Source organism: Vanessa atalanta, chromosome 25 (genome assembly GCF_905147765.1).
Source record: "Vanessa atalanta chromosome 25, ilVanAtal1.2, whole genome shotgun sequence".
Lineage (NCBI taxonomy): Eukaryota > Metazoa > Arthropoda > Insecta > Lepidoptera > Nymphalidae > Vanessa > Vanessa atalanta.
The window spans coordinates 8,038,455-8,064,741 of record NC_061895.1 but is presented as its reverse complement, the minus strand read 5'-3'; the positions used below and the strand labels follow the sequence as shown (position 1 = coordinate 8,064,741).

The window sequence follows — 26,287 nt, the reverse complement described above, 5'->3', positions numbered from 1 at the left end:
GATTACATTCATAAAGGTATTTTATAAATAATTCGAATCCACTTTTACTCAAAATCCACTCGTTACTAATAATTTAAATAAAACATGAATCAATAGCATACATATGTAATTACTAATTAAGTTCTTGCAAAAAATCATATTGTTATGTTGAGCACGCAGCGTTTTTTAAATAATTTTAACTTAATTTCATCTTCATAGAAGAACTTTGAGACATGATACGTTAAATGTCAGGATCGTTAACACCTGAGCCGTCTCGGTCCCTCATTAGTCAATTCACAGCATCGGCATCCCGTGGGAGGGAAGGATATACGGCGTGATGAGGTAAATTTCACAATTGCTCGAGCAATTGTCTTAAGCCGCTCACACGGTAAAGGATACGAGGCTTTGAAACTCGAGTGTGATTTAATTTAGTCGAGTTTCCCTTGAGTGATCCGGTGACACAATTACAGGTTATAATATTTAATTAATACAATTTACTTGAAACATTTAATCGGTGTTAATAATGATTAAAGCTAAAAGTGCTTTTCTGAATACCGTATTATAATGCGCAACTGTTTGTCTAAACATTTCATCTTCCGTTACTCTCATAATTCGATGGAATGGCATCTTATACGACTGAAAAGAGATCAGGCGCAGGCTACGCAGACGCCGACGCAGACGCCTTCCGAGGTGTGAAACTGTGCCAGTTTTAAAACTAGGATGCTGCTAAGAATATATTGACAGAAAAACCCAATAACAAAGCCGGATTCGCTGAAAAAAACTTCCTTTTTTTGTCCAACACATGACAATCAACCCCCTTAAACGCGAGTGAAGCCGCGGGCGGCAACTAGTATACTATAAAACAATCATTAAGTCTAGACGTTCTATCAACTGGTTTCGATACAAAACAATTACAACGAGATAAATCTTTGAGAATATTAATATACTGTCGTAATATGGTGTTAATTATTTTTACGATAGTACACGTCGTGAACGTGCCGTCTGTACGCCTCGCTAGTCGTGTGGAATGATTATAAATGTTTATTTAAATACGATATTCATAATCTATCAACTGAATTTAATTTGAATCTGTAAAATGAAAATTCTAAAGAGCTCCTATATAATTTGATTTGACGAAATCTTAATAGTGCTTGGTGGGGGGGGGGGGGTGCTCTGCGTAAGCCCGTCTAGACAGATACTACCATGACAAACAGCTTATTTAATATTATTCTGCCAGTGCAATTACAAGCACAGAGATAACATCATCATAGTTCTTTTCGTATTTATGATCTAAGATATGGTTAATTTTCACTATTTTTTTTTTATAAAATAGTTGAAACGGCTATATCAAAAATCAAAATATTTCTTTATTCATTAGGCTTTTACAAGCACTTTTGTATCGTCATACTACAAACTATATTAAGTGAAGCTACCACCGCTACGGAATTTAGATTAAATTATGGTTTTACTATACTAGGTAACACAATTGCCATACAAACAAATAAGCTCGTATTTATTTGTATTTATAAATTTAAATAGATCATAATAAGGTTATTCGTAATTTTCCAATCAGGTGCTTTTACTTAAATAAAGAAAAAACACAAACGTAATCCTTTATAACATTAACACGTTCAAATAATTACTAATAACGTGATATCGTCATCTCCGCATCGACATCTCGGTTATTAAGCAAGCGAACAAACAAATCGTGACTTACAAATTATATAACAACACATAATTTTCACAGCGATCGCAATATGATTGAAAAATACCAAAATATATAATTCTCCTTGTATTTTACAACGCAAACGACAAAATGGTAATGATATATATTGTCAAAAAAGTATCCATTGCAACTAAAAGGAACCAAGTACGGATGTTTGAGGGAGCATTGATTTTCAATGGTAAGTTTTGTGGTACAAACAGTACTCACAAACACATATCAACAAAAGAGATTTTTCAACAAAAAATATGGTTATTTTAGGGTTCCGTATGCAAAGGGTGAAACGAGACCCTATTACTAAGACTCCGCTGTCCGTCCGTCCGTCTATCCGCCTATCTCATGAACCGTGATAGTTAGACACTTAAAATTTTTACAGATACTAAAATTTCAGAAATACTGAAAACAGAATAAAATATATATTTAAGTGGTTACACAACAGACAGGATTATTTCTCGTGTTTATAGGTAATGGTACGGATCTATTCGTGCGCGAGTTCGACTCCCACTTGCCCATTATTTATGAGATGGAAGCAATATTTAAATATTGCACGTGCATCTCATTTGTAAGGTTTATTAATCGAATAACAACAAATACTTACTAAAACGATTTTAGTATTTGTAAAATGTTAAAAAGTTACACTCTCTAAAAAGTTTTTTATACGATGAATAAAAACAGAGGAAGGAGGTTCGATAATCTATTAGTTGCAAGGTAATTCAAGAGTGGATTAGTATTTAAGTCAGTGACAAATAAATTGTTTTATTATAGTAAGCTGTGCATGTGTGCATGTTACAAACTTTAATTTTTCTCTCTTGCTCGGCTTATAATTGTTGTAAGAATGACCAATGTAAAAATCGCTAACTAACTAATAAAATAATAATAAAAAATCTGGCGTTTTATTGGAGCGAATGCTATGTACCTATCTATATATCCTTCACCGCCGAGCACGAGATGAATTACAAACTCAAATTGAGCACATGAAAATTCAGCGGTGCTTGCCTGGGTTTGAAGCAGATACCACACCATGTATTTTTTTATCAAAATGATACGGTAGTAGGTACGACTTGAATAGTGAGCAAGGAAAATTTGTTTCTTCATTTACATATGCAGTCGTGACATCTACGTGACTTTAATTAGGAAAATCGTTAATTGATTCCGCATCCTGTAGTTTAGAGGTTGACATTCGGTTCATTTAAAGGATGCTAGACTTTCGTTTGTTTTTGTTTTTGATTCATTGTTACCGTTAGCTCTTAAATGTACACTACTATTATAAAGCGGAAAAATATGTATTTTTGTGTGTGTGTATGTTTGTAAAGAATAAACTCAAAAACTACTGCGCCGATTTAAAAAAATCTTTCACCAATGGAAAGCTACATTTACCCTGAGTAACATAGGTTTATATTTATTGGTAGAAATTATTAGGGTTCCTTACTAAAACTTAGTAACGTAACCCAAGTCGTAAAAAAGTGCCCTAAAACGACTTTCGTCGCATACGCTGCGGAAACTATTGATGATAGAACAAAAGTATGTTCTACAATATTAAAGAACATATCAATATAAACTTCGTGATACCATATGTCAAACTATTATCGTTGTGTCTTTATAATATTAAAAATAAGTTATAGTGTTGATTTACTTTTAAGTTTTTAAGAAGAAGATGTTATGTTTTATTTTTTTTATTTTTTTTTTTCTTTAATTTTTTTTTTTTTTTTAATTTTATTATGAACCATTATTTTTGTATTCTAAACAAAATGAGCGCGTCTCACCGTCAAGCCTAATAGCTTGGTGAGAACAAACAAAATTGCTAACAATATTGTATTATTACTAAGAAATAAATAAAAAAAAAATAATAATAATAACCACTTTTAACATTTTATAAGTTAATAGAAATACCGACCAAAATAAGACCATGCTATTCATCCTTATATTTAAATCCTTATCCAAATAAATCACATTGTTTTCGAGACTATTTCAATTAATATAGATTAGTTTTTGGATTGTTTAAATCGGTTATTCCGTTCTACAGATATTACGAAGTTAATAAGTCATAGGAATAACAAAAAAAAACTTTTTCCCTTAAGATTAAATACGTTACTTGAATAAACAAAAACGATGAACAAATTCGGATTGTAAGTATAAATATATAATGTGATACTGCATTTTAAAAAGAAATAAAAAAAAAACAGGTAATTATATATAAAAAAAATCTTATGTCCATCCGTGCGATGCCGGGACGGGCCGCTAGTAACACATAAAAATGTAATGACGTCATCGTGTAAGGTTACGGCGTCGTGACGTAGCACGTGGTGATGGACGTCGTTTCGTGGAAATTCGGAATATCCAACGTTGTATGGCCTGTAAGAAACCAATTTTAAGGTGAACATGTACACATTTTCAACCCCTTACGCCATCTCGAATATGTGTGATTACTTTTATCATAATTATATATAAATGTTTTGATTGTGTGTGTTAAGTATTGGTATTGATATTTTTTAGTATATTCTCTTTGGTTCATTTCACATTTGGTCAGCCTTTGCACTATATAAGCAAATATAACTATATGTATAACGATGACGCTTGACGCATATTTGTAATTTTAATACAATTTAAAGTGTTTACTTATCGTAGAATCACTCAAGATTTATCACAGCAATTCCTCAGCTAAACATTTGTGTATAAATAAGTTCCTGCTACAATGCTAATCTCTTGTCACGGAAAACTATTTCTCTGTCTCCAACGTGTACTGCCTAGTTTAAGTTAATACCTTATCAAGAAGTGCATCAGTAAATTAAACTCATCAAAAAATATATTTCAGAATAATAGTAAGCGACTATACAAGTTTATTTTTGTTTCGTTCGTCTATGCTACCTAAATATATATCTATTATAATAATTAGTTTCAAAAAGCCATATACACTACATCGCCTATTAATAACATTTTTTTTTATGATATATGTGGGTGGACTAGCAAATGGGCCACCTGATGGTAAGTGGTCACCACTGCCCATTAGATAATGGCGTTGTAAGAAATATTATCTATTCCTCACATCACCAATGCGCCACCGACCTTAGGAACCAAGATGTTACGTCCCTTGTGCCTGTAGTTACACTGGCTCACTCACCCTTTAAATCGGAACACCAGACGGGCTTGCACAATGCCCTACCACCAAGTATCCAAATAAATTCCATTAAATTAAGATTCCCTATAAAATTTTCACAAGAAACATACACACGATTAAAATTCATATTATAATTTTATACGCACACATACGTATAAAATTATAATATGCATTTATACAGAGGCTGTTTTAAAATTCACCACAAGCGCAACCTTTCATAAATCGAATGTGTCCTTCTGTCATATACGTTGAATTGGACAGGGTCTATAGATTTTCCTGCATCGATATTGCATCGATTTCCCACTAACGATTGAATTATGCATGTATCATTTAAATCGATATGAATACAATAGGTTAAACTGATGAGGTAAATTGAAAATCGTATTGAATTAAAACAGTGGCGTCAGCAGAATTAGGATGAAGTGCAGCGGAAGTAAACGATCTGGCTAAGGACGTTGCATCTGTAACTTAAGGCATTATGTATTGACAAGAGATGATAAGAGAATACTCACGTTATTGGGATAATTGCTAGTCTATATATACCAATTTAGTAGATGAAATTAAAATCAAAATATACTTTATTTACGAGCATTTGGGATCTTTTGAATCGTCATTTAACATGAATTTAAATTTCAAGCTGAAATCGGTATGGAATGTATATTCTACCGAGGTGAACGGGCAAGAAACTCAATAGATACGCTTTTCTGACAATCAAAGATTATTAAATACGATGGTTATAATATTATTTATCCTGTATGGTAATCATCGAATACTATGTGATATAAACTCATTTATAATTGCGTAATACAAAAATGTTAAACGATATTGCATTATATTCAGAGTTCGTCATTTAGTGCCGCTATTATTATAATCGTATGAGAAGTTTTAATATTATTTAAATATTTACATTAAGGCCTTAATTATATATAAATAATAATTAAAAATAGTTACCTTACAAATCAAGATCGCGTGGAATGGTGGCAAAAATGCTAGCAACATTTCCCTATCTTATAAAAGAAGTGAGAAAGAAATAGTATATTCTGTTGCCACATAAAACAGAAATAAACAAATAGGAGCATTTTGAAAAACGAATGGAGCCAGTGTGGAAGTTCCATAAAATAATCTCGTTTATAGGAAAAATGATTATCGTCCAGTAGCAATTAAGTATATCGTGGTTGAAAAAAACTACGCTCAGCGAAGTAAGTCTTACAGCTGCTACAATTTTAGTAAAAAATTCAAGCATTAATTATGAGAATTGGCCATTATTCGAATGATGGCGAAATTCTGTTCTTACAAATATTTAAACTTCTCGAAATAAGAGCTCTCGCCTAATTCAATCTAATAATCTTATCTGTTGTTTGACCATTCTCTGTTAATATTGTAAAATCAAATATTTGCCCATGCCTTACGTTTTCCCAAGGTGAACGAAGCATTTTAATCTGCCAGCTAATCTGGTATTACTTTTAAGTTCTGGTTAAACATTGCCTAAAGCCAATATCTTGTTAAAAACTAGTGACGTAGATTAAATCAATTGAGATAACGCAATTTATATGAACAGAACGTAAGGCCACAGATTCCGAGGTACTGAGTTAAAACCATTGAAAGTCATAAAAACATATGGGGTATTTCTGTCAAGAATTTCTCAGTAGACTCAGGGACTCTGGAGATTGCAGAGATGACACGTCAACGACAAAAACGAATAGCCGTTAGTGCACCCGACCCCTTTTGCGGTCTTGTCGAATTTGCCATCGAATTATCAGAGTGAGAGAATAAAGTGATCGAAATCCGTCAAGAGTATCGGGTATCTTGATGGCGGGAGTTAAAAGACATATACCCGGTAAGCACGTTTCTTCGTATACGGTGATGTTCACTCGCTGTACTCATTTTAAATTCCTCACAAAGTCGTCACTATAAGCTAGAATATTATTGTCATGTACTCTGAGATATTCTTGAGAATAAATACGGCAGGACATTTAAATTATAATAGGACGCTCATAACGTAAGACTATTAGCAGATATATTATAGTAAGTTTTAACAAAGAGCGTCTTTTACGTTTACGACTTGCTTTTTACTGTAGCCTTGAATTAATTTCACATTGAAGTCTTTAATAAAGGCACTACAAGTTATGTAAACAACGATTACAATCGGATAGTAACAGATTGACAATACTTAAAAATATATGTATTGTATAGTTAGACGGACGGGCCAATTACCATAAGGTGGTAAGTGCTCTACTGCCCATAGACAATGGTGCTGTAAGAAATACTAACCATTTCTTACATCGTCAACCAAACTTTGGAACCTAGATGTTATGTCCCCGTGCCTGCAGCCACAGTGAGTGAGCCAGCACTCACCGTTCAAATTGGAACAAAATCAAGTCAAAAATCTTTATTCAATATGGAAGTGATTACACTCGCTTATTGATAGTCAAAAATCTACCACCGGTTCGGAAATTAACACCTCGGACCCGAGAAGAACCGGCGAAAGAAACTCAACGGGATATTTTTTTTTTTTTGACAAGTATAGATTTCATGTTTTCATATACAATAATAATAAACAATACTGCGAACAGTGGCTTGGCGGCAAATATCTGACGAGTGAGTGGTACCTACCCAGACGGGCCTTCACAGAGTCCTGCCACCAAGAATATTTTGTACTTATATTATTTTATAGTCTGTCAATGCTAAGGCTTTCGGTTCATGGTTAAGTCTGCTTCAAGATACTGCTGTAATTCGAATTGGTGGATACGTACGGCTTACATCAAATACATGCAGGTTTCCTCGCCATGTTTCCCTCCAACGCCGAGCATGATATGTGTTATAAACGCTATTAGTAAACGCCGGCAACGCAGCTGCAAGCTCCCCGGTATTGCAGATATCCATGGGCGGTGGTCGTCACTTTCCACCAGGTGAGCCTTTTGCTCGTTTGCCATGAAAATGTGCCTGTAGTGCTTGTGGGTTTTAGCTCATAATCTCCGATTAATATTCAGTTTCGATTGAAGTAATGGTTTAGTAGTTATGAGACTACTAAGAATATTATTAATATTTTCGTATATATATTTGTATAATTTACAAAAAAATCTGATTAAATAATAGTTGTACAAGTCAAAGGTAATATTTACAATTGAAACTCTTCGTGCATCAACCCAATGACATTGGATAATGTTAATTTGTTTAACACCTTCGAAGATCATTGAAACTGTGTCTCTAAGGCTCGTTCACACTAGCAGTCCAGCTTCTCGTAAAAGTTTTATGCATGTTGGTTTTGAAGTCTTTCAATGAGGCGATGAACAAAAAAGCGTGCCCCTACTTGCATTTTTAATTTAGACTATTAAATATAACTATTAAATATTAAACATTAAACGGAATAGACGCGGGCTTCTCAAGATCTGGCGGGTTGGCGTTTTATAGGAGAGGATTTCGTGCAGCAGTGAACGGCAAAAGGCTGAAAGAATATCGTGAATTTTAGTCTCTAGATAAATTTATAAATATTACAATAATAATATATAAGATACTTACAATTTAGTTATTATATCACAGATGCAGACAGAGAACACTATACTTTTAAAATAAATTATCTGTTAAACTTTTTTTTAATAAACCGTTCTAACTGTACCGTGACTAATGCTCCAAATATTACGATAAATGGATTTATAACAAAATTATATACTTCGATAGCCTCATTACTCGAGGAATAATTAAAATATCAAATAATGAAAATCTGATAAGCATTTAATTTTAAAATTTGAATCATAATTAGAGAATGGACTTATTGCAGTTTCTAGCTTCCTTTCTACTTTTAATAAGAAATCAAATAATAATATGTATTAAAAATATTTATCTTTTGAGCGACTCAAAAACACGAAGGCTCTTTAGTTTCCGCGTATGTTTGTGTATGTAATTTATTCTGGAACTATTTCAATTTCTATCCTTACCGCTGTAGTCACTCTTCAACCCGAAATATAGTTATTTTGTTACAGTATATTGATATTTGGCATTAGACTTTTTAGAAAGTGCAGATAGGTCTACCTTTCCTAAATATAGTCCTACGTTGCAAAGGTTTATACCAAATTTTCTTTAAAATAACTACAAGGAGAGAAACTTTCCTGCTTGGAATCGACGATTTTATGACATAGGTAGGCGAACTGGCCACCTAATGTTAAATGGTCACCACCGCCTATAGACATCGGCGTCGTAAGAAATTTTAATCATTCCTTACATCTCCATAATGAGTGGTTGCTACCCAGACGGGGTTGCAAAGCCCTTGTAACTAAGTAAACTAAACGGAAATCCAGAAGTTTTAATTGTGATACTATCTGGAAATAAAAACAATAGGCACATAAATCTACCAAATTCCACCAAACAATAAGAAAATACACTAAAAGCACGAACAGTACTGACTGTGAATCTTATAAGACAGAATGGAAAAAGCACTAAATTTTAATTCAGGTGACATCGTAAAAATAGAAATCTTGATTTTTGAACTTTAGAACCTAAGTATGTTGTTTCAAAATAATAAAAAATTCTCACCTGATGGAAAGTGTAGATGAAGACGAAGGTGTTGGATGCCCATCCAAAAGAAACCTGTTCACTCTACTCTTAAAGGCTCCAGAGTTCAATTCATCAGGAAAAATATTAATATTAAATATTTTAAGTATAATAAAAACAGACATAATGCGGCATTCTGTTAAAATCTTCTATATCCACTTAATAATAGAATCTATTAAATCACAAGGATACATTATAAAAAAAACAATGCAGATTTTAATATTGGTCAATTCAAATTCAATACAAGAACTAAAAAGCGTTAAATTCGTATTCGTTATTTATCATAATCTAAAGCGAATTCAAAAATGCATGCATGCAATTATTGGGAACTAGTTGTCGTCTTCGGCTTCGCTAGGGTCGCTTCATCCACCAAATTTCATCAAATTTGATTCAGTGCTTCAGCCGTGAAAGAGCAACCGACAGACAGATTTACTGTTGCATTTATAATATTGTTATAGATATGTATGTCAACATATTTTCAATAATGACCGGTCCTGCCAAGTAATCCAAGTAAAGTTGAATCTTTGGAATACATGCTGATATCAGTGATGACCTTTAATCGTATTTATGAACGAAACCATTTTCCAAAAAAAAACATAAGTACTCGTAGATAATTGCCATAACGGTACTTTGATTTTAATTATCGTTCTTGGTCTTAGAGCTACTTGCTTAAGTAGCAATCATTTATCTTTCGTAAACACTTGCGATTATCTGGTTCATATCTATAGCAAACAGAGCCTGGATTCAAGGTTAGCTTACATTTCAGCCGCAGTTTCGAAATAATCTTCAGTTAGGGAGAGGAAATTCATACTGACCCTAGTTATTATGCTTATTTGCAAGTTTCTTTTAAATCATCATTAAATTAAATCATTATTCAAATTAATAATGATGAAGAATTAAAGTCATTAATTAATGATAATATGGATTATGAAGAGATAATAGAAAGAGGAAGGCGTGTTGTGGTATCAAATCCTCATTTCTTATATCAGAATAATTTATAATTAAAATTTAAATTGTGATTCAAGAAGAGATGATAGAGGATATGTTTGGTCAGTTTGGACACGTGAATATACGTCGAAGATTGGTTGTTAGTGGGTCCAAATCCGGACAAGTACAACTGCATTTTCTAGTGATTTATTTGTGTTTATAATTTAAATCTGCGCCAAAAAAAAACATCGCAGCAATCTTTAAATTTCGAATGACCCAAACAGAAGTGTATTAACTAGCTTTAAGCAGCATTATGTTAAATGAGCTCCAAACGCTCTTCTCAAAAGAAGATTACTAAGCCTAGCAGTAGCATTTAAGAAACTGTTACTTTCGTAATTTTCGTATATGTTGTTAACAAATAACACGTATTTTATTACTAGAAAACTAATTAATCTCAATTTTGTTTTAGATGTATGGTCGCTACCAACGCGACCTAAGTGAAGCGGCCAGAGAAGAAGCGAGAAGACTCAGGAGGCTTCGGAAAAGAAGACGGAAAGATGACAAACTCCGGCAGAAGGAACTCGAAGCGACGGGCAAACATCGACCTAGAGGGAAATTCTTCAAAGTAATAGGTGAGGCGTGAAGTAATGATAAATTGATAATTGTTTTGATGATGGTGATGTCTTAGTGATCAATTTCGGTAGCGATGGTCATTCTAGAGGATGACCACTTATGCATGGTATATTATATAACTAAAGTGTATACTCAAACACAAGGGCACTATCTATTTCCTCATTCTCGCAATCTGAATAGCCGATACGACCAGAAAGTGTTCAGACGCAGGACCAACTGCTATTCATGAGTGGCGAGGAACGGGTGCGTAAATAATACCAATGTCACAATTAATTCTACTTTTCCAGCGGAATTTGCGACAGAAAACCACTTTTGGATCTTTAAGGCAGTTAAATCTCTAGTTTTCATTAATTATATCTCCCCCTCTCTCACTTTCTTTCTCACTCTCTCTTGATTTAAACTTAATAAGCAACAAGTGACATTGTAAATTGTACCTACACTAAGTTTCAAACAATAATTATTTCAGTTTAGTCTGGTACCTTTTCATACTTATATATTTTAATAATCTTTCTTAACGTCATTAATGTATGAAATGTCTTTTATTAAAATCCTTATGGTAAATGATCAATGATATGAAGTTTGTTAGGGTACGTTTGGAGGCACACTTTCGCGAGGCTCGGTGAAGACTGGGTGTTCCTGGCATTGCTGGGCATCATCATGGCTGTTCTCAATTTCGCCATGGACAAGGGCATTGCTGTTTGTAATAATGGTAAGATCGCTATGTGTTAATAAAGCTACTGACTCATCAACCTATATTGCTATAGTCAAATTATTATAATCACATAAGTTTTTTACTTTAATTTTAATTAAATTTAAGAAAAAATTATATCAATTGATAATTATTAATTACTTATAAATATATAAATCTGCTTAATATTAAATGTTATGGTTAAAAAATATATACTTTTTTCACGCTGTCTCCAGGATAATCAGGTAAATTTACACTCGTACATTCAAAGACTTAATGTTGTAGAATCTATCATATATATAAATGTTTGGGTAAATAAAAATTTCAGCTACAGTCTTTGTAATATTAATATTTTCAGCTCGCATGTGGATGTACAAAGATTTAGCGACGTCAACATTTAGTCAATACATAGCGTGGGTTTCGTTACCCGTGTGTCTCATCCTATTCGCAGCTGGTTTTGTCCACATTGTTGCCGCACAGAGTATCGGTATGTTGTCCTTATTTGATAGTTCTTAAAGTACCAATCTACTTCACACAGCACTTCATGAATGATTACATAATTAGAAACAAAAATAAGACAAAGTTCAACGTATATTTTTAAGCTAAACCCATTTTTCGCATTAATGCAAATATTGTAAATAATGGGTCCAATAGTAAGTCCTAGTGGAACACTTTTTTTTTCGCGTTATTTGAAAAATGCGGCGATACGAAACATTTAATTACTTTGACGAAATAATTTATTAAATTGTATAATTTGATTGTGTAATGACAAAGTTAATTGTTCTGTTAAAAACACTAAATATTCTACCGCCTAGCAGCAGTACTCTGTATTGTTGTGTTCCGGTTTGAAGGGTGAGTGAGCCAGTGTAACTACAGGCACAAGGGACTTAACATCTTAGTTCCCAAGGTTGGTGGCGAATTGGTGATGTAAGGAATGGTTAATATTTGTTACAGCGTCATTATCTATGGGCGGTGGTGACAACTTACCATCAGGTGGCCCATTTGCTAGTCCGCCTACCGATATCATAAAAAAAAAAACTTAAAAATATACACAATAAAAGCGACGAAAAGTTTAATAATGTTGTATATTGTAATTTGTTTAAAGGTTCTGGTATACCAGAGATGAAGACTATATTAAGGGGGGTCCACCTCAAGGAGTATCTCACATTCAGGGCAATGATCTCAAAAGTTATCGGACTCACCGCTACCCTTGGATCTGGTCTACCACTCGGTAAAGAGGTACATACAATAAGTGTTTTCACCCGAAGAATAATTAATACAAATTCAACACAGCCTTCAGTATAAGGAGACAAGTCGCTGTTCAATTTCGATCATGTTTAAAAAACCACATTTTCTTACATTTATAAACTTACTATACTATAAGCATATATTACTTAATATTCAGGATGTTATGAATATGGATTATACCGGTTTCAGATACCGTTACGGATACGAAATTATTTCAGAATATCCGATTGTTTCGGGTGGTTTCGGTTACGAATATTTGATTATTTAGAATATTTATTTATTTTAATAAAAAAAATTCAAGGTATCTGTTGGATTTGATTTGTAGGCAAAATTTTGGTATTATGTATAATCACCGAAAAAAAAATTAAATTAGCTACTCTCTTTAAGTCTAATATCAATGGAAAAACTTTATATATAAAAGATATCGAATTTGATTACGGTTTCGGAGCTCCATAGCATCCTTTATCTCATCTTAATATATATTTTTACTTTTTCAGGGACCATCAGTTCACATAGCATCGATGGTGGCTACGTTATTATCAAAACTGGTGACCACCTTCCAAGGTATCTACAGCAACGAGTCCCGTACCACCGAAATGTTGGCAGCAGCCTGCGCTGTCGGAGTGGCTTCTTGTTTCGCGGCGCCTGTTGGGGGTAAGCGAGTTGACCAAGTTTTATTTACCTATTAAAACTAGTCAAAATATTCTAACATACACTAATTGCTGGTAGGGCTTTAAGCCAGCCCCTTTGTCTGTCACGTACTACCGCCCAACACCAATATTTAGAATTACTGTGTTCCTATTTGAAGGATAGGCCAGTGTAACTACAGGCACAAACGTAACATCTGAGCTGCCAAGGTTGGTGGCGCATTGGTGAGATATAAGCAATGGTTAATATATCTTCCAGCGCCAATGTATATGGTGGCTTCTTACCCTCAGGTGGCGTATTTGCTCGTCTGCCTATCTATGACCTATAAAAAAAAATGTTTTATTGGTTCAAATCATAAACTCTGACACGGAGTTACTCAGTACATACCCTATTTACACTTGTCACCTATTAAATTACATACCATAATTAATTATACCATATTATTATATATAATAATATAATCGAAACTATTTATTTTACATTATTGTTATAATTAGTTAAAGTTTAATTAATAAAATGTCATTTGACACACTGTTTAAGACTGGCACAAATACATTACTTTCATTTTTTTTTTAAAGATTGATCTGTCACGAGAAATAATGAGATGATTGCAAGAGATTGTAAAATATATTTGTTGGAGAATTATTGTAAAACGTGATTTTATTTTGTCATCTTAAACTACTAAAATTACACTACATAATAATATGTAAAAAAAATTAACATGTCATTTATGTTTATCAATTGGGAAAGCAGTAATTACTGTTTAATTATAGAAGCGAATACTTCCAAAGAAGACCGATTTTATTAACGACTGGAACATATGAATTTTATTTTTCTTTATGTCTCATTTCTTTTACATATATTTAATATTAACTCTGGATTATTAACCAAAAACTATGTGCGTCAAACGAAGTCCAGTTGTTGTTGACAAATGTTTTAAGATTCGGACGTAGTATTAGCAAGGAGAACGCGGGGTATATCCAGTAATAGGGTTAAGTACATTAGCTGGCCGTGGCCGAGGACTTGGCTAAGTGGTTAGGAAGCGTGAACCTTAACCGATGATTGCGGCTTAATGTTTGTAATTCATCTCTTGCGGCGAAGAAATCGTGCGAAAATGTACATGTGTCCAATTTCACAATAATTGTCATATCTGTACCAACACGCATTGGAGAAGCTGTATAAATAACGCAATTGTTTTGAAATATTTAACGGCTGTAAATAGCAACAACGCAGTTCCAATTAACCGTGCCACTAGTGCCGTCTAAAACGTTTCAGAAATGTCTAGAATATTCTGGATTTATTTTAAATTATAGATCTCTTCATTAGCTCTTGATTGAGCTATTTATGTCGTGTGACGAATCTTAACGAAGATTGTCATTTGTTTAAAATGTGTCAATTTTATTTAATTATCTTACATTTTATTATACGTAATAAAATAATGAAAATATGCTAAATATATCAAAGAGAATGCTTATCCCTTAAAGAGCTCAGAGATTACTTCAAGCTCATTCAGAAAGGAAAAAAATAATAATAAACACGGATCGTATTAATAGGTTGACACGTGCAAACTTACAAAATAACAATGTACATTTAATGCTATACATAAATATATATCATACATAGAAACATATACTCACTTTTAAATGAGAAATAAAATATAATTATATCATAGTGGTTGATGTTTACGGTTACCACTCTCTCTTCAATGTGTAGCGTCAGAAGAACATTATATATCATTATTAATTCCGAATTTTCTTAGTGTTAATGGCGGCCGTGAATCCCGTGTTTTTTTAGCTCTATAGTCTATATTTCCCGATTGATTAATTAATTATAATTTATTTATTACAACGAACAATTTAAAATATATATAAAAGAAGAACAAGTTCAATGTAAAGTATGTAAAGTACTTGGACTGATTAATTTGCTATGAAACACAAAAAAGATTTTTTCATTTTTGTCTCTGATACAAACGATAGTATACAAAATCTAGCTATAAAAATATAAACATATTTATGGATAAGCTTTCAATAACATTAACGTTTTGCATGTAATATAAAAACATTCATATGCTATCGGTACTTTCGATAGAATTATTGTTAAAAAACCTCAAAAGCGTTTTATTTTTTTAAAAGATTCTAATTTAGGCAACTGTTGCTTCACTTGAATGTTCAAACTTCAGAGTGCACTATACTTATATTTTTGATACAAGAAGTTATACTAATTTATTGTATTGTATATTGCAGGAGTTCTATTCTCGATCGAGGTAACGACGACATACTTCGCTGTCAGAAACTACTGGCGTGGATTCTTCGCGGCGTGCTGCAGCGCTATCGTAAGCAATACTTAAAAGATATTATAAGCACAGGAGAATCAATAAATCCGTAAGGAACAGTGTTGTGGAATACGCTCCAAACCAAACGCCAGAACAAGAGACCCAGTTGTGGGAAACATGAAGCATAGTCGACCTTACTATAAGTTTTAACTTAAAAAATTGCGCATAGTGATTTACTAACTTTAATATTACTATTATAACTTTTGTTACGGGGACAGTAATGTCTCCAGTGCGCTGAATCGAATTCGCAACTCTCACATTGCCAGCTGGCCTATAATGCCGCACGACTGTGATTTAAAGATTATGTTAAGATAAATTAAATTGAATTTCCGTTGTACCTGAGTCTCTAAATGAGGGAATGGAAAGGGCATCTGTCGTTTTGCATAAACAACTGCCCCATAACAGTCTCCCTCACAGGCTGGTTAGTCTCTAGTCGGCTTAAAAAATGTTAGCATAAGTGAATCGTACAGTACACGCCACGTACGGTCAGCAGTGAGCGCGAGTACAGGAGCTTGGTGGCGTTGCAGATGTTCCGGCTGCTGTCGGTGTGGTCGGGCGCGCTGCCCACCGTGAAGCCGCTGTTCCCCACCAACCTGCCGCAGGACTTCCCCTTCGACCCGCAGGAGTTCGCCGTCTTCGTGCTGCTCGGGTACGCGCACGCACACGCACGTACGCACACGCACACGCACACGCACGCACACACGCCCGCCCAGAGAAGTTAAACTGTCGTAACTCATGTCAAAATCTCTCTCCAGCATCGTATGCGGGCTGATGGCCGCCTTTTGGGTGTTCCTGCATCGCCAGTATGTGCTCTTCATGAGGAACACCAAGGTCCTCAGCAGCTTCCTGCAGAAGAAGTTTGTAAAGATCATATAACTAGAAGCTTGAAATTTATATATAACCGCTCATTATATATAAGAAACTATTCGTTAAAAAAATATTTTCATATGACGTAAGAATTAATATAAATAACTCTTTTCTTGAAAAATAATCGAAATCTTAAAAGATAATAATCAGCTAGCAAAGTAACGATTTCAATAAAGAACGAGTTTCAATAATTTTGAGTCACCCATGGCTTTTACACAATTGTTAAACTAAACTACAATCATATTATAAAAAGACATGCTATTGCTTTTAACTTCACACGTTAGAAAGAGACAGTGAAACATTTAATAGTGCTATAATGTTTGTGCTAATTTTTCACAGCCGTTTCATCTACCCGGGCTTCATGACATTGGCTGTGATGTCCATCCTCTTCCCGCCTGGTATTGGCAAATACATGGCAGCTGATCTTGGCAATCAGGAACAGGTATGGTTATACCAAAACGAGCTCTACTGCCATACATAATAGAGAACGCAATGTTCAGAGAATTTCTTCTTATTGAAAATGAATTCTTACATTAACATAATTTGTAAAATTAAAAAAAAAAAAAAATGAAACGAAGGCGTCCGCGTGCCGCAGGTGCTGTCGCTGTTCGCCAACTTCACGTGGTCGGACGAGCTGACGGCGGAGCAGGCGGCCGTGGTGTCCCACTGGCAGACCCCCGAGGTGGACCACTTCGGCTGTCTCGTCATATACTTCTGGTCTATCGTGAGTTTATTTTACTGTAGGGTTCCATAGTCAAATTTGAAAACTACATAAGTTGACTAAATTGAATTCCAAATAAGTAGTATCAAAATTAACAGAAAATTTACCGCTCCATTCTAATAGAAAAAAAAAATACTATTTATTATACTGGCAAACAGCATTCAGCCAGTATAGTGAGCCAGTGTAATTCCTAAAGTAAGTAATAACATCTTCTGGCCTTGGTTGGTGGCGCATTGGTAAGCCCGTATAATACTGCTTATAATTTAACGCATTATTTTTTAGTAGATCTATCGAAGTGAATTTCAGTTAAATCATAGAAATTCTAAACTTACCGTAAGAATATCAACTATTAAAAATGTTATAGTAAGTTGATTCACTGTTCACCATCTTTCGATAGTTTACAACGTCACGAGACAGATTTATTATAAAATAATTCAATAACATTTTTATAAGGATATACTAATATTACTGTTCACCCTTTAATTAAGCTTAAACCATCGCTATATTGACGCTTAATATAACTGTATTTACTTAATTAAGGAGACATACAGAAGAATATGACTAAGGCAATTTCAACATAATTTTTAAACCACCATGATATATAAACAATAACAATCCCTCAAATATCATCTATGCGTCAAATATATTCTAAAAGCCCAATGCTGGGCAAAATATTCCGACGAGGATGGGATTCGAACCCACGCGTGCAGAGCACATTGGATTAGCAGTCCAACGCCTTAACCACTCGGCCACCTCGTCTTGTTGTCTCCTCACTAATACTTTAGTGGTATATTATTTTTTATTACGAACATATAACTTATTTGCTCAACTGTTATTTTAATTGGTAATAATTCTTGAGCAATTATTTTTATGAAGTATTCATTGTCATATTCACTTTATGTGTAGTAAAAATTACTAAAACCACGATATACACATATATTTGTATGTATGAATGAATTGTTTATCTCTTGAATTAGTTAAATATTTTTGTACGCCTAAAGACGATCCTTCCTGCTCTTCCTATTGGCCTATTTTATACACTGACTGTTACGTCACGTTTAAACTACTGAAGCGATTTAGATGGAATTTGGTATTTAGATAGTTTGAGTCCCGGGAAAGGACTACTTTTTTAATTTATCCCTCGAAGGGCTGAAATAGGACGACGGTTTATGTGCTACAGTTAAAGTTTTATAAATTACGCCAAGGTAAAAGAAGTTCAGCTAGTGTTTTATAAAAATAAGTTAAATTTATGTTGACTAGATTTATATTTGTCGAAATTATACGTATACATACGTATATCGTTACAAAATAACTCCCTTATATCCACCACCTCGAAAAACTGTGTTCGGATCAAACTCCCCCGTTTCCAGACTTAGCAAGCTGGTTAATGATTACAGCGACGTATTTGATATTTATGACGACTCAACGAAAAGAATTCGGTCACTGTTAAACACCTTACCTCGGTCACCTTAAAATTGTATTTGTCCGTCTTATGGTTCACTTTTAGTTTTTAATTTAATCTTTTCATTGTTTATTTAATTTTTTTTTTTTTTTGTAACTTTACCTTTTTTTAATTTTTGTTTTTGTTTTTACTGCGGCTCGCGCTGGGAGGTCTAATTTAGATAGTAATTAAGCATGATGTATCTACCTATAAATGTTTGTCACACCTAGTTTTAAGTTATGTGTACCTATTGTATATTTTTCTTACGTATGTGATGATGTGAACAAATGTTGGTGGATCAAATAAATAAATAAAAATAAATTATCGACAACTCCATCTTGTAAAAATTAAGTTAACATTAACATGTTTACAAAATAATAGGTTTAAAGTGGTATTATTATATAAATTATTTTAATTTTGTTGATGCTTGAAAATTTACATTTTAGAGTTGGCATCTTTTTGCTTTTGGCTGGCGATGTTTATTTTTAAATTGATCACATTTTTTTTTGTAACGTTTTATAAATTGTTCGAAAACAAACAAAGAGTTAACAATAAAGTATTAATTGATAGAAATTAATATTAATAAAAAAAAATTAAACGACACTTGACTTAAATTCATACTGTATTATCACAATTTTAATATGAAATAACCGAAAAACCGTAAATCAAAGTTACAGGCTAGGTTTTTATTAATAAATATACATTTCATATATACGGATGACAGGTATACAGTTTATTAATTAATCGCGTCAAATAAAGTACGCAAGTATCAAATAGGATATTAAAAATACACCGACGAGGATGGGATTCGAACCCACGCGTGCAGAGCACATTGGATTAGCAGTCCAACGCCTTAACCACTCGGCCACCTCGTCTTATATATGCTCTTTCAAATTAGAGTTGACAATGAATGAATGATTTTTTTTTTATTGCACAAAATATGCAAAGGTAGACAAACATAATGCCAAAAGACATTTTCTTCACTTTCTCAGTCAATCCTAAGTTAAACATATAATAATTAAGCAAAAATACACAGTAGTACAGTACAGTACAGTACTGTACTGTACTTATATTTTATAAGAAAGAGAAAAGTTATATCAAATCTTTCAATACTAATAAATTCGTTTCTTATAATGCCTAACCGAAATACTTAACCATAAAAGGTGAAACTCATACTAAAGACAGCGTGTACCGGGGAAGGTTTGCGTAATAATAATATTTAATTTTAGATATATTATATACGAAGAACTATATCGAACTTATCGTGACAATGGTATATTCAAATTGTATAATGACAATGGTTTAAGTTGATATTAAAAACGTCATTATTTTAATATTTAAATTAAATTAAAAACGAATATTTATAGGCAAAGACGCATTTTTTTTATTTAATAATTAATTTAAAATTATTAATTTATTAAAAGGGAATATAAGTATATATTCTTAGTTTAACACTTGGCTGTTTGCACTGTTGATTCTGCCGAGAATAACCGTCAAGAAATTATATACCATCATCATCATCCTCCTGCCCTTATCCAAATTTTACTTGGGGTCGGCGCAGCATGTCTTCTTCTTCCATACTTCTCTGTCAGACGTCATCTCACAAGTAACATTCTTTCTAACCATATCGTCTTTCACACAATCCATCCATCGTTTCTTGGGTCGTCCCCTACCTCTATATCCGTCCACATCCATTCTCAAAACCTTTCACACATCTTGGTCCTCAATCCACCGCATAACATGCCCATACTAAGACATTATATATATATATATATATATATATATATATATATATATATATATATATATATATATATATATATATATATATATATATATATATATATTTACTATATATTATATAAATACTATTTTTTCAAAAAAAGAAAACAATGAAAAGTATATCAGTCGCGTTTTAGGGGGTGGTTGTCATATGTTAGAAAAAAGTTGCCTATGTCCTTCCTCCGAGTTCTGAGTGAAACAGCGACAGACAGACAGAGTTACTTTCACATTTATATAAATATAATTTTATTATTTCGTTTATATATTTGTAATTTTTACGTGAGACTACCTGTAAGTATTAGAGCATTTGCGAAGATAAGTTCGAAAAGTTTTGTCTACTGTTGGTTGTGCTAGTAAAATAAATAAATAGATCATCGCCATTTTCGTTTCAGTTCTTCCTGAGCCTGGTGTCGTGCACGCTGCCGGTGCCGGCGGGCATCTTCGTGCCGGCCTTCAAGATGGGCGCGTCGCTGGGGCGCTTCACCGGGGAGGTCATGCACTACTTCTGCCCCCTCGGCGTCGCCTACGGGGGACACATACAGAAAATCTTGCCAGGTCGGTTCACATTAAGCAAATGGAGACCTATATTTGTGAGTTATTCACGAGTTGAGAGACATGTGCGCGTGCGCAGCTTTGATTGTATGTGGTATACAGAAAATAATATTATTATCCTACGATGGTGGAGCTTCACTGCGGAAGAAATCACCTATATCTTAATTAGGAGTAGCTACTGATGATACATATCATTACTAGCTACCTGAATCTACATAAAACTTCTTCGTGAATAATTACTGGGGAAAAACATTCAATGAAATTCATTCGGTAGTTTTGACTTTATCGCGTTGAGACAGACCGACGGGACGTTATTATATATTATGTAGTAATGTAAGAGCCCGTAAATGTCCTACTGCTGGGCTAAGGACTCCTCTCCCTTTTAGAAGAACCTTTTTGGAGCTTATACATGTTCACGATGATTCCCTCCACCACCGCACGAGATGAATATAAATACAAATATTCAGTGGTGCTAGCTGGCTTGAATCCACCACCATTTAAGATGCGCGGTGGCTAGCCAGTGAGCCAGCTGGCGGCGAGTAGTGGGTAGTGGTGGTGTATAAAGTGGTGCTGTCGGCAGGCGGGTACGCCACGGTGGGCGCGGCCGCCTTCACGGGCGCCGTCACGCACACCGTGTCCACCATCGTCATCTGCATCGAGATGACGGGACAGGTAACTCATTTCGATTTTGTAATAGTGGTAAGTGGCGCAAATGGTAAGTATCTGATTCCCGCTCCCGGAGTTGAGATGCCCCCTGTGATGTAGTTACACTGTCTCACCCTTCAAAGATACTAAGAATTGCTGTTGGGTAGTTTAATCAAACTGAATACCTGATGAGTGAGTGGTACTTACCCAGGCGAGCTTATTCCACTATCTCGCTTAAATGTACATTGGTGGACACACATGGAGCAGAGTTTCTTTCATCACCTGCAGGGTTCTGTTATCTTAGATTTATGATTTAATCTACTAATGAGAATATCTTCACAAGATAACTTTTTTTTCGATGTTCAAACCCACGACCTTGGGTTCTGTTGCATTACAAGCTAGCAACTAGACCATCCCAGCAAATAAAGTAGTAATGTAGCTTGCACGGCTCATGAGAACAGATGGGCAATATTTGGGGCAAGTTCGCGCATGTACGATTTCGTCCAATAGACGACAAGCATCGACTGACGGACCAATCGCGTGCGTCGGCGCCCCCGGCTCCTTAATTCCTCCAAAGATACCTAAAAATGTACTGAACCACGACTCATGCCGCTTATTATATCTTTATGTACGTGCAGGTGACCCACCTGCTGCCCATCATGGCGGCGGTGCTGGCGGCCAACGCGACCGCCGCTCTGCTGCAGCCCTCGTGTTTCGACAGCATCATCCTGATCAAGAAGCTGCCCTACTTGCCGGACCTCTTGTCGTCCGCCAGCCGTAAGCACTCGTTTCTCATGACCATCCACCCATAAAAATATATCTCCAGCAAAAATATATATACTAAAATTATAAATACGAAAGTAACTCTGTCTTTGTGTATGTTGCTATTTGACGGCAAAACTCTTGAACCGAATTTGATGAAATATGATACAAGCTTGAACTCGATGGAAGTATAAAGGCTTTTTTTATGCCTAATATCGGGGGACCTTCATTAAACCCCAAATAAAAGCATCTAGTATATATATATATACTAGATGCTTTTATTTGTCGGGGTTTCTCAATATTAATAGTTTTCGCTAGAACTCGTCAACAAAATACAGTAATATCCTGTTACTATATTCGAAGAAATAAACTGTTTAATATTCGTAGCCCTTATATATCTCGCTTTAGCCTGAATGTTAACTGGCGGAGAATGTCTTAAGGAATTAAGGTGCATTTTGTACCAACTATTCTATATGGGTCAATACTTTGTCAATTTTTTTAAATCCGGGCTGTGTTGACCACTTTCCATGACAAAGATATGCTTATTTTAATTATCTTATTACCTTTAAGTATGAATATTTAATTAAAATTAACGCTCGATACGAAAATTGAATATCGTTAGAACAGGACGAGGTGGCCGAGTGGTTAAGGCGTTGGACTGCTAATCCAATGTGCTCTGCACGCGTGGGTTCGAATCCCATCCTCGTCGGTATATTTTGCAGATAGTTTAGATATTTTTTGATTAATTGCGGCTTTTGCGTACAAAGTTGTATCAGCGTTTTTACATAAATGAACTCAGTATTAATAGCTGTGTTTTGTATCGTATATGGTACATGTAATCTCTCATCACAGTCGCGTTGTTCGGGCCTTTCGTGTATGCTTCTATATTTGCGATAATTCCATAAGACATTAAATCTTTCTAGAACTAGTCGCTGTATATACTCCATTCAATCCACATTAATTATCTACTTAGTAATAACTATTACTCGTATAAACATACCAATATCATTTTGTGTAAATAAATAATGACTTAGTTCACCGGATCTTCTGTATTACATTTAATATGAACATTTTTAGACCCGTACGAGAATATTGGTTACAAATCTACGAAGACGCATGCGTGAGTGAGTGCGTTCGCGATAATTTATAATCGACGTTCATTTGTATCGAGTGAGGCTCGAGTTAATGTACAGACAGCAAAATAATACAAATAAGATTGTATGGTTACTTTAAGCTTTATTTGTAGATTGACGTGGAAAAATTCGTGAGAGAATAATCACGAGCCCATGTTCCTTTTAAAGATCTATAATGTATATTTTGATATTTTTTTTTTTTGATACGATTGTCGTGAGCATTCGTTAATCTGGTGCACAACTAAAAATGTTAATAAAGTTAATTTAAAAAAATGAATCTGTTTGAAATCATATTTTTGGCTCCAATTTTGAACTAAATGTTATATGGTGTACTAACTTTACGTACTCGGAGGTAGAATGTCTAAGTCCGTCTGGGTAGGAACCACTTACACATTTATTTTGCTGCTAAATAGCTCTAATTAGTTTTATTGTGTTCCGGTTTTAAGGGAAATGAGCAAGTGTAACTACAGTTGCAAGAGACATCTCATCTTTCCCAAAGTTTTGTTTGGCGGCGCATTGGCGTTGATGGAATGGTTAATATTTCTTACATGGACAGTCTGGCCGGTTGTGACCCGTTGCCAGTCCGCCTACATAATATCAATAAAAAAAGCTTGTATTATGACTAGCATTAATAAGATACAAGTACATAATCTAAGTAGTATATTTTGTGTCATATTTGTTCCACGAATCGCAAAATTTTTTTTATTGTATGTTTAAATTAAATGAACATAGCAACATATACAAAATAGTATACCGACGAGGATGGGATTCGAACCCACGCGTGCAGAGCACATTGGATTAGCAGTCCAACGCCTTAACCACTCGGCCACCTCGTCTTGTTATTATTACACTAATCCAAAAACCGATTTTGAGCATTCGCCTTCGATGGAGTCAGACATTTTTACAAAGTACAAATTGTATAATTACACATTCCGCACTCACTTTTGTAATGCTCGAATCTGAACTGTTATAATACAGACGAATGCTCCCGATAAGGGACAGCCCTTATACATAATAATACCTCAACTTTCCCATATTCCCTTAATTTAAAGCACATGGAAATCGATTTAGCATCTGCATAACTCAATAAACAGCCAACATAGGAATTATTAGTAATAACGCCTTGATTATACGCGTATAAAAATTAAAAATAGTTACTGTAGAAACCGCATCACGACCGCGTGGAACGCGCAATTCCAAAAATGAACCAGCCTTCCTCTCATGCATACCTAGTATCATCTGACTATAAACTTGTCCTGTATATGTTCACGTATTCAGATTCGTGATTAAGATTTGCAGTCAAAAGTTCTATTCTGTAAGATCTCACTTTCTATCTCACTCGTAAAATATTGAAACCGTACTTGCGGTGATACGATATTTTTAGCCAATGTCGCATCTAATATTCTGACAAGTCATAAGTCGCGATTTTGTTCAGCGGCAAATTGAGAGGTTGTTCTTTCATAACAGCTGTAATATTGGATTTGGATTTTCAAATGTAACGGCGCTAGACACGATTAAAAATTTAATGGTTTGAGAGATGGATCTGTATGCATAACATAATAACATAAGCAGCTCGTAAATGTCCCACTGCTGGGATAAAGGCCTCCTCTCCCTTTGAGGAGAAGGTTTGGAGCATATTCCACCACGCTGCTCCAATGCGGGTGGGCGTAATACACATGTGGCTGAATTTCGTTGAAATTAGACACATGCAGGTTTCCTCACGATGTTTTCCTTCACCGCCGAGCACGAGATGAATTATAAACACAAATTAAGCACATGAAATTTCAGTGGTGCCTGTCTGGGTTTGAACTCTTAATCATCGGTTAAGATGCACGCGTTCTAACCACTGGGCCATCTCGGCTCTCATGCCCTGGTTCTGTATGCCTTGTAAATAAATGTGCAAAACTGTTAAGTAATAACTTAAATTGCTGTATAAATACTAGAGGTAAAGGAAAACATCGTTCACTATACTTTCGTCAAAAAATTAAGAGCAAGGGCTACCCAATTTCATACTATTTGCGTAATGCAACGAGATTCTTACGTTCTTCTTTCTTCTCACTTCTAAATTCTCTCTTTTTTTTCGCAAACATAATATTATATACCTGATTTAAAATTGTTTGGTGTTAACTTATGTTACAAACATTGTTAGATATCCTTTGAATAAACAAGTTACTAATATTAATAATACACAAAAAATCAAGAAACATCTTACGTTTACATGGTCAAAAAATCGTAATAAATATAAAATAATATTCCGACGAGGATGGGATTCGAACCCACGCGTGCAGAGCACATTGGATTAGCAGTCCAACGCCTTAACCACTCGGCCACCTCGTCTTGTTGATGTACAGTTAATCTAGTAAAAAGTTAAATTATAAAAGAAGCACTACATTGACTTTATCTTACAGGATATTTTTGATGAAAAAGATTTATTATATTAAGTATGACCATTTAAAATGGCGATTCCAATTCCTTGGGAGATACTTTAAATAATTATACAATTGGTTTTTTTTTTAAATTAACATGGTTATTTTTATTACTAA

General features: G+C 34.4%; 1 protein-coding gene and 5 non-coding genes across 9 annotated transcripts in view; 2 read left to right on the top strand and 4 right to left on the bottom strand.

The window, feature by feature from the left end:
* Positions 1 to 26,287, top strand: part of LOC125073759 (chloride channel protein 2) — a 72,453-nt gene that overhangs the window by 39,256 nt on the left and 6,910 nt on the right. For all 4 annotated transcript variants that reach the window (XM_047684790.1, XM_047684788.1, XM_047684789.1 and 1 more), the window contains exons 2-14: positions 10,762 to 10,924; positions 11,512 to 11,634; positions 11,972 to 12,100; positions 12,719 to 12,852; positions 13,359 to 13,515; positions 15,753 to 15,841; positions 16,369 to 16,490; positions 16,597 to 16,698; positions 17,048 to 17,150; positions 17,304 to 17,432; positions 21,045 to 21,207; positions 21,785 to 21,876; positions 22,488 to 22,626. In XM_047684790.1, the coding sequence (XP_047540746.1) occupies positions 10,762 to 10,924; positions 11,512 to 11,634; positions 11,972 to 12,100; positions 12,719 to 12,852; positions 13,359 to 13,515; positions 15,753 to 15,841; positions 16,369 to 16,490; positions 16,597 to 16,698; positions 17,048 to 17,150; positions 17,304 to 17,432; positions 21,045 to 21,207; positions 21,785 to 21,876; positions 22,488 to 22,626 (1,645 nt within the window). The remainder of the gene's footprint in view (positions 1 to 10,761; positions 10,925 to 11,511; positions 11,635 to 11,971; positions 12,101 to 12,718; positions 12,853 to 13,358; positions 13,516 to 15,752; positions 15,842 to 16,368; positions 16,491 to 16,596; positions 16,699 to 17,047; positions 17,151 to 17,303; positions 17,433 to 21,044; positions 21,208 to 21,784; positions 21,877 to 22,487; positions 22,627 to 26,287) is intronic.
* Trnas-gcu lies at positions 18,107 to 18,188 on the bottom strand. Its single transcript has one exon. It is a non-coding gene; the product is annotated as a tRNA-Ser (tRNA).
* Positions 19,664 to 19,745, bottom strand: Trnas-gcu. Its single transcript has one exon. It is a non-coding gene; the product is annotated as a tRNA-Ser (tRNA).
* On the top strand, positions 23,239 to 23,320 carry Trnas-gcu. The gene has a single exon. It is a non-coding gene; the product is annotated as a tRNA-Ser (tRNA).
* Trnas-gcu lies at positions 24,499 to 24,580 on the bottom strand. Its single transcript has one exon. It is a non-coding gene; the product is annotated as a tRNA-Ser (tRNA).
* Positions 26,000 to 26,081, bottom strand: Trnas-gcu. The gene has a single exon. It is a non-coding gene; the product is annotated as a tRNA-Ser (tRNA).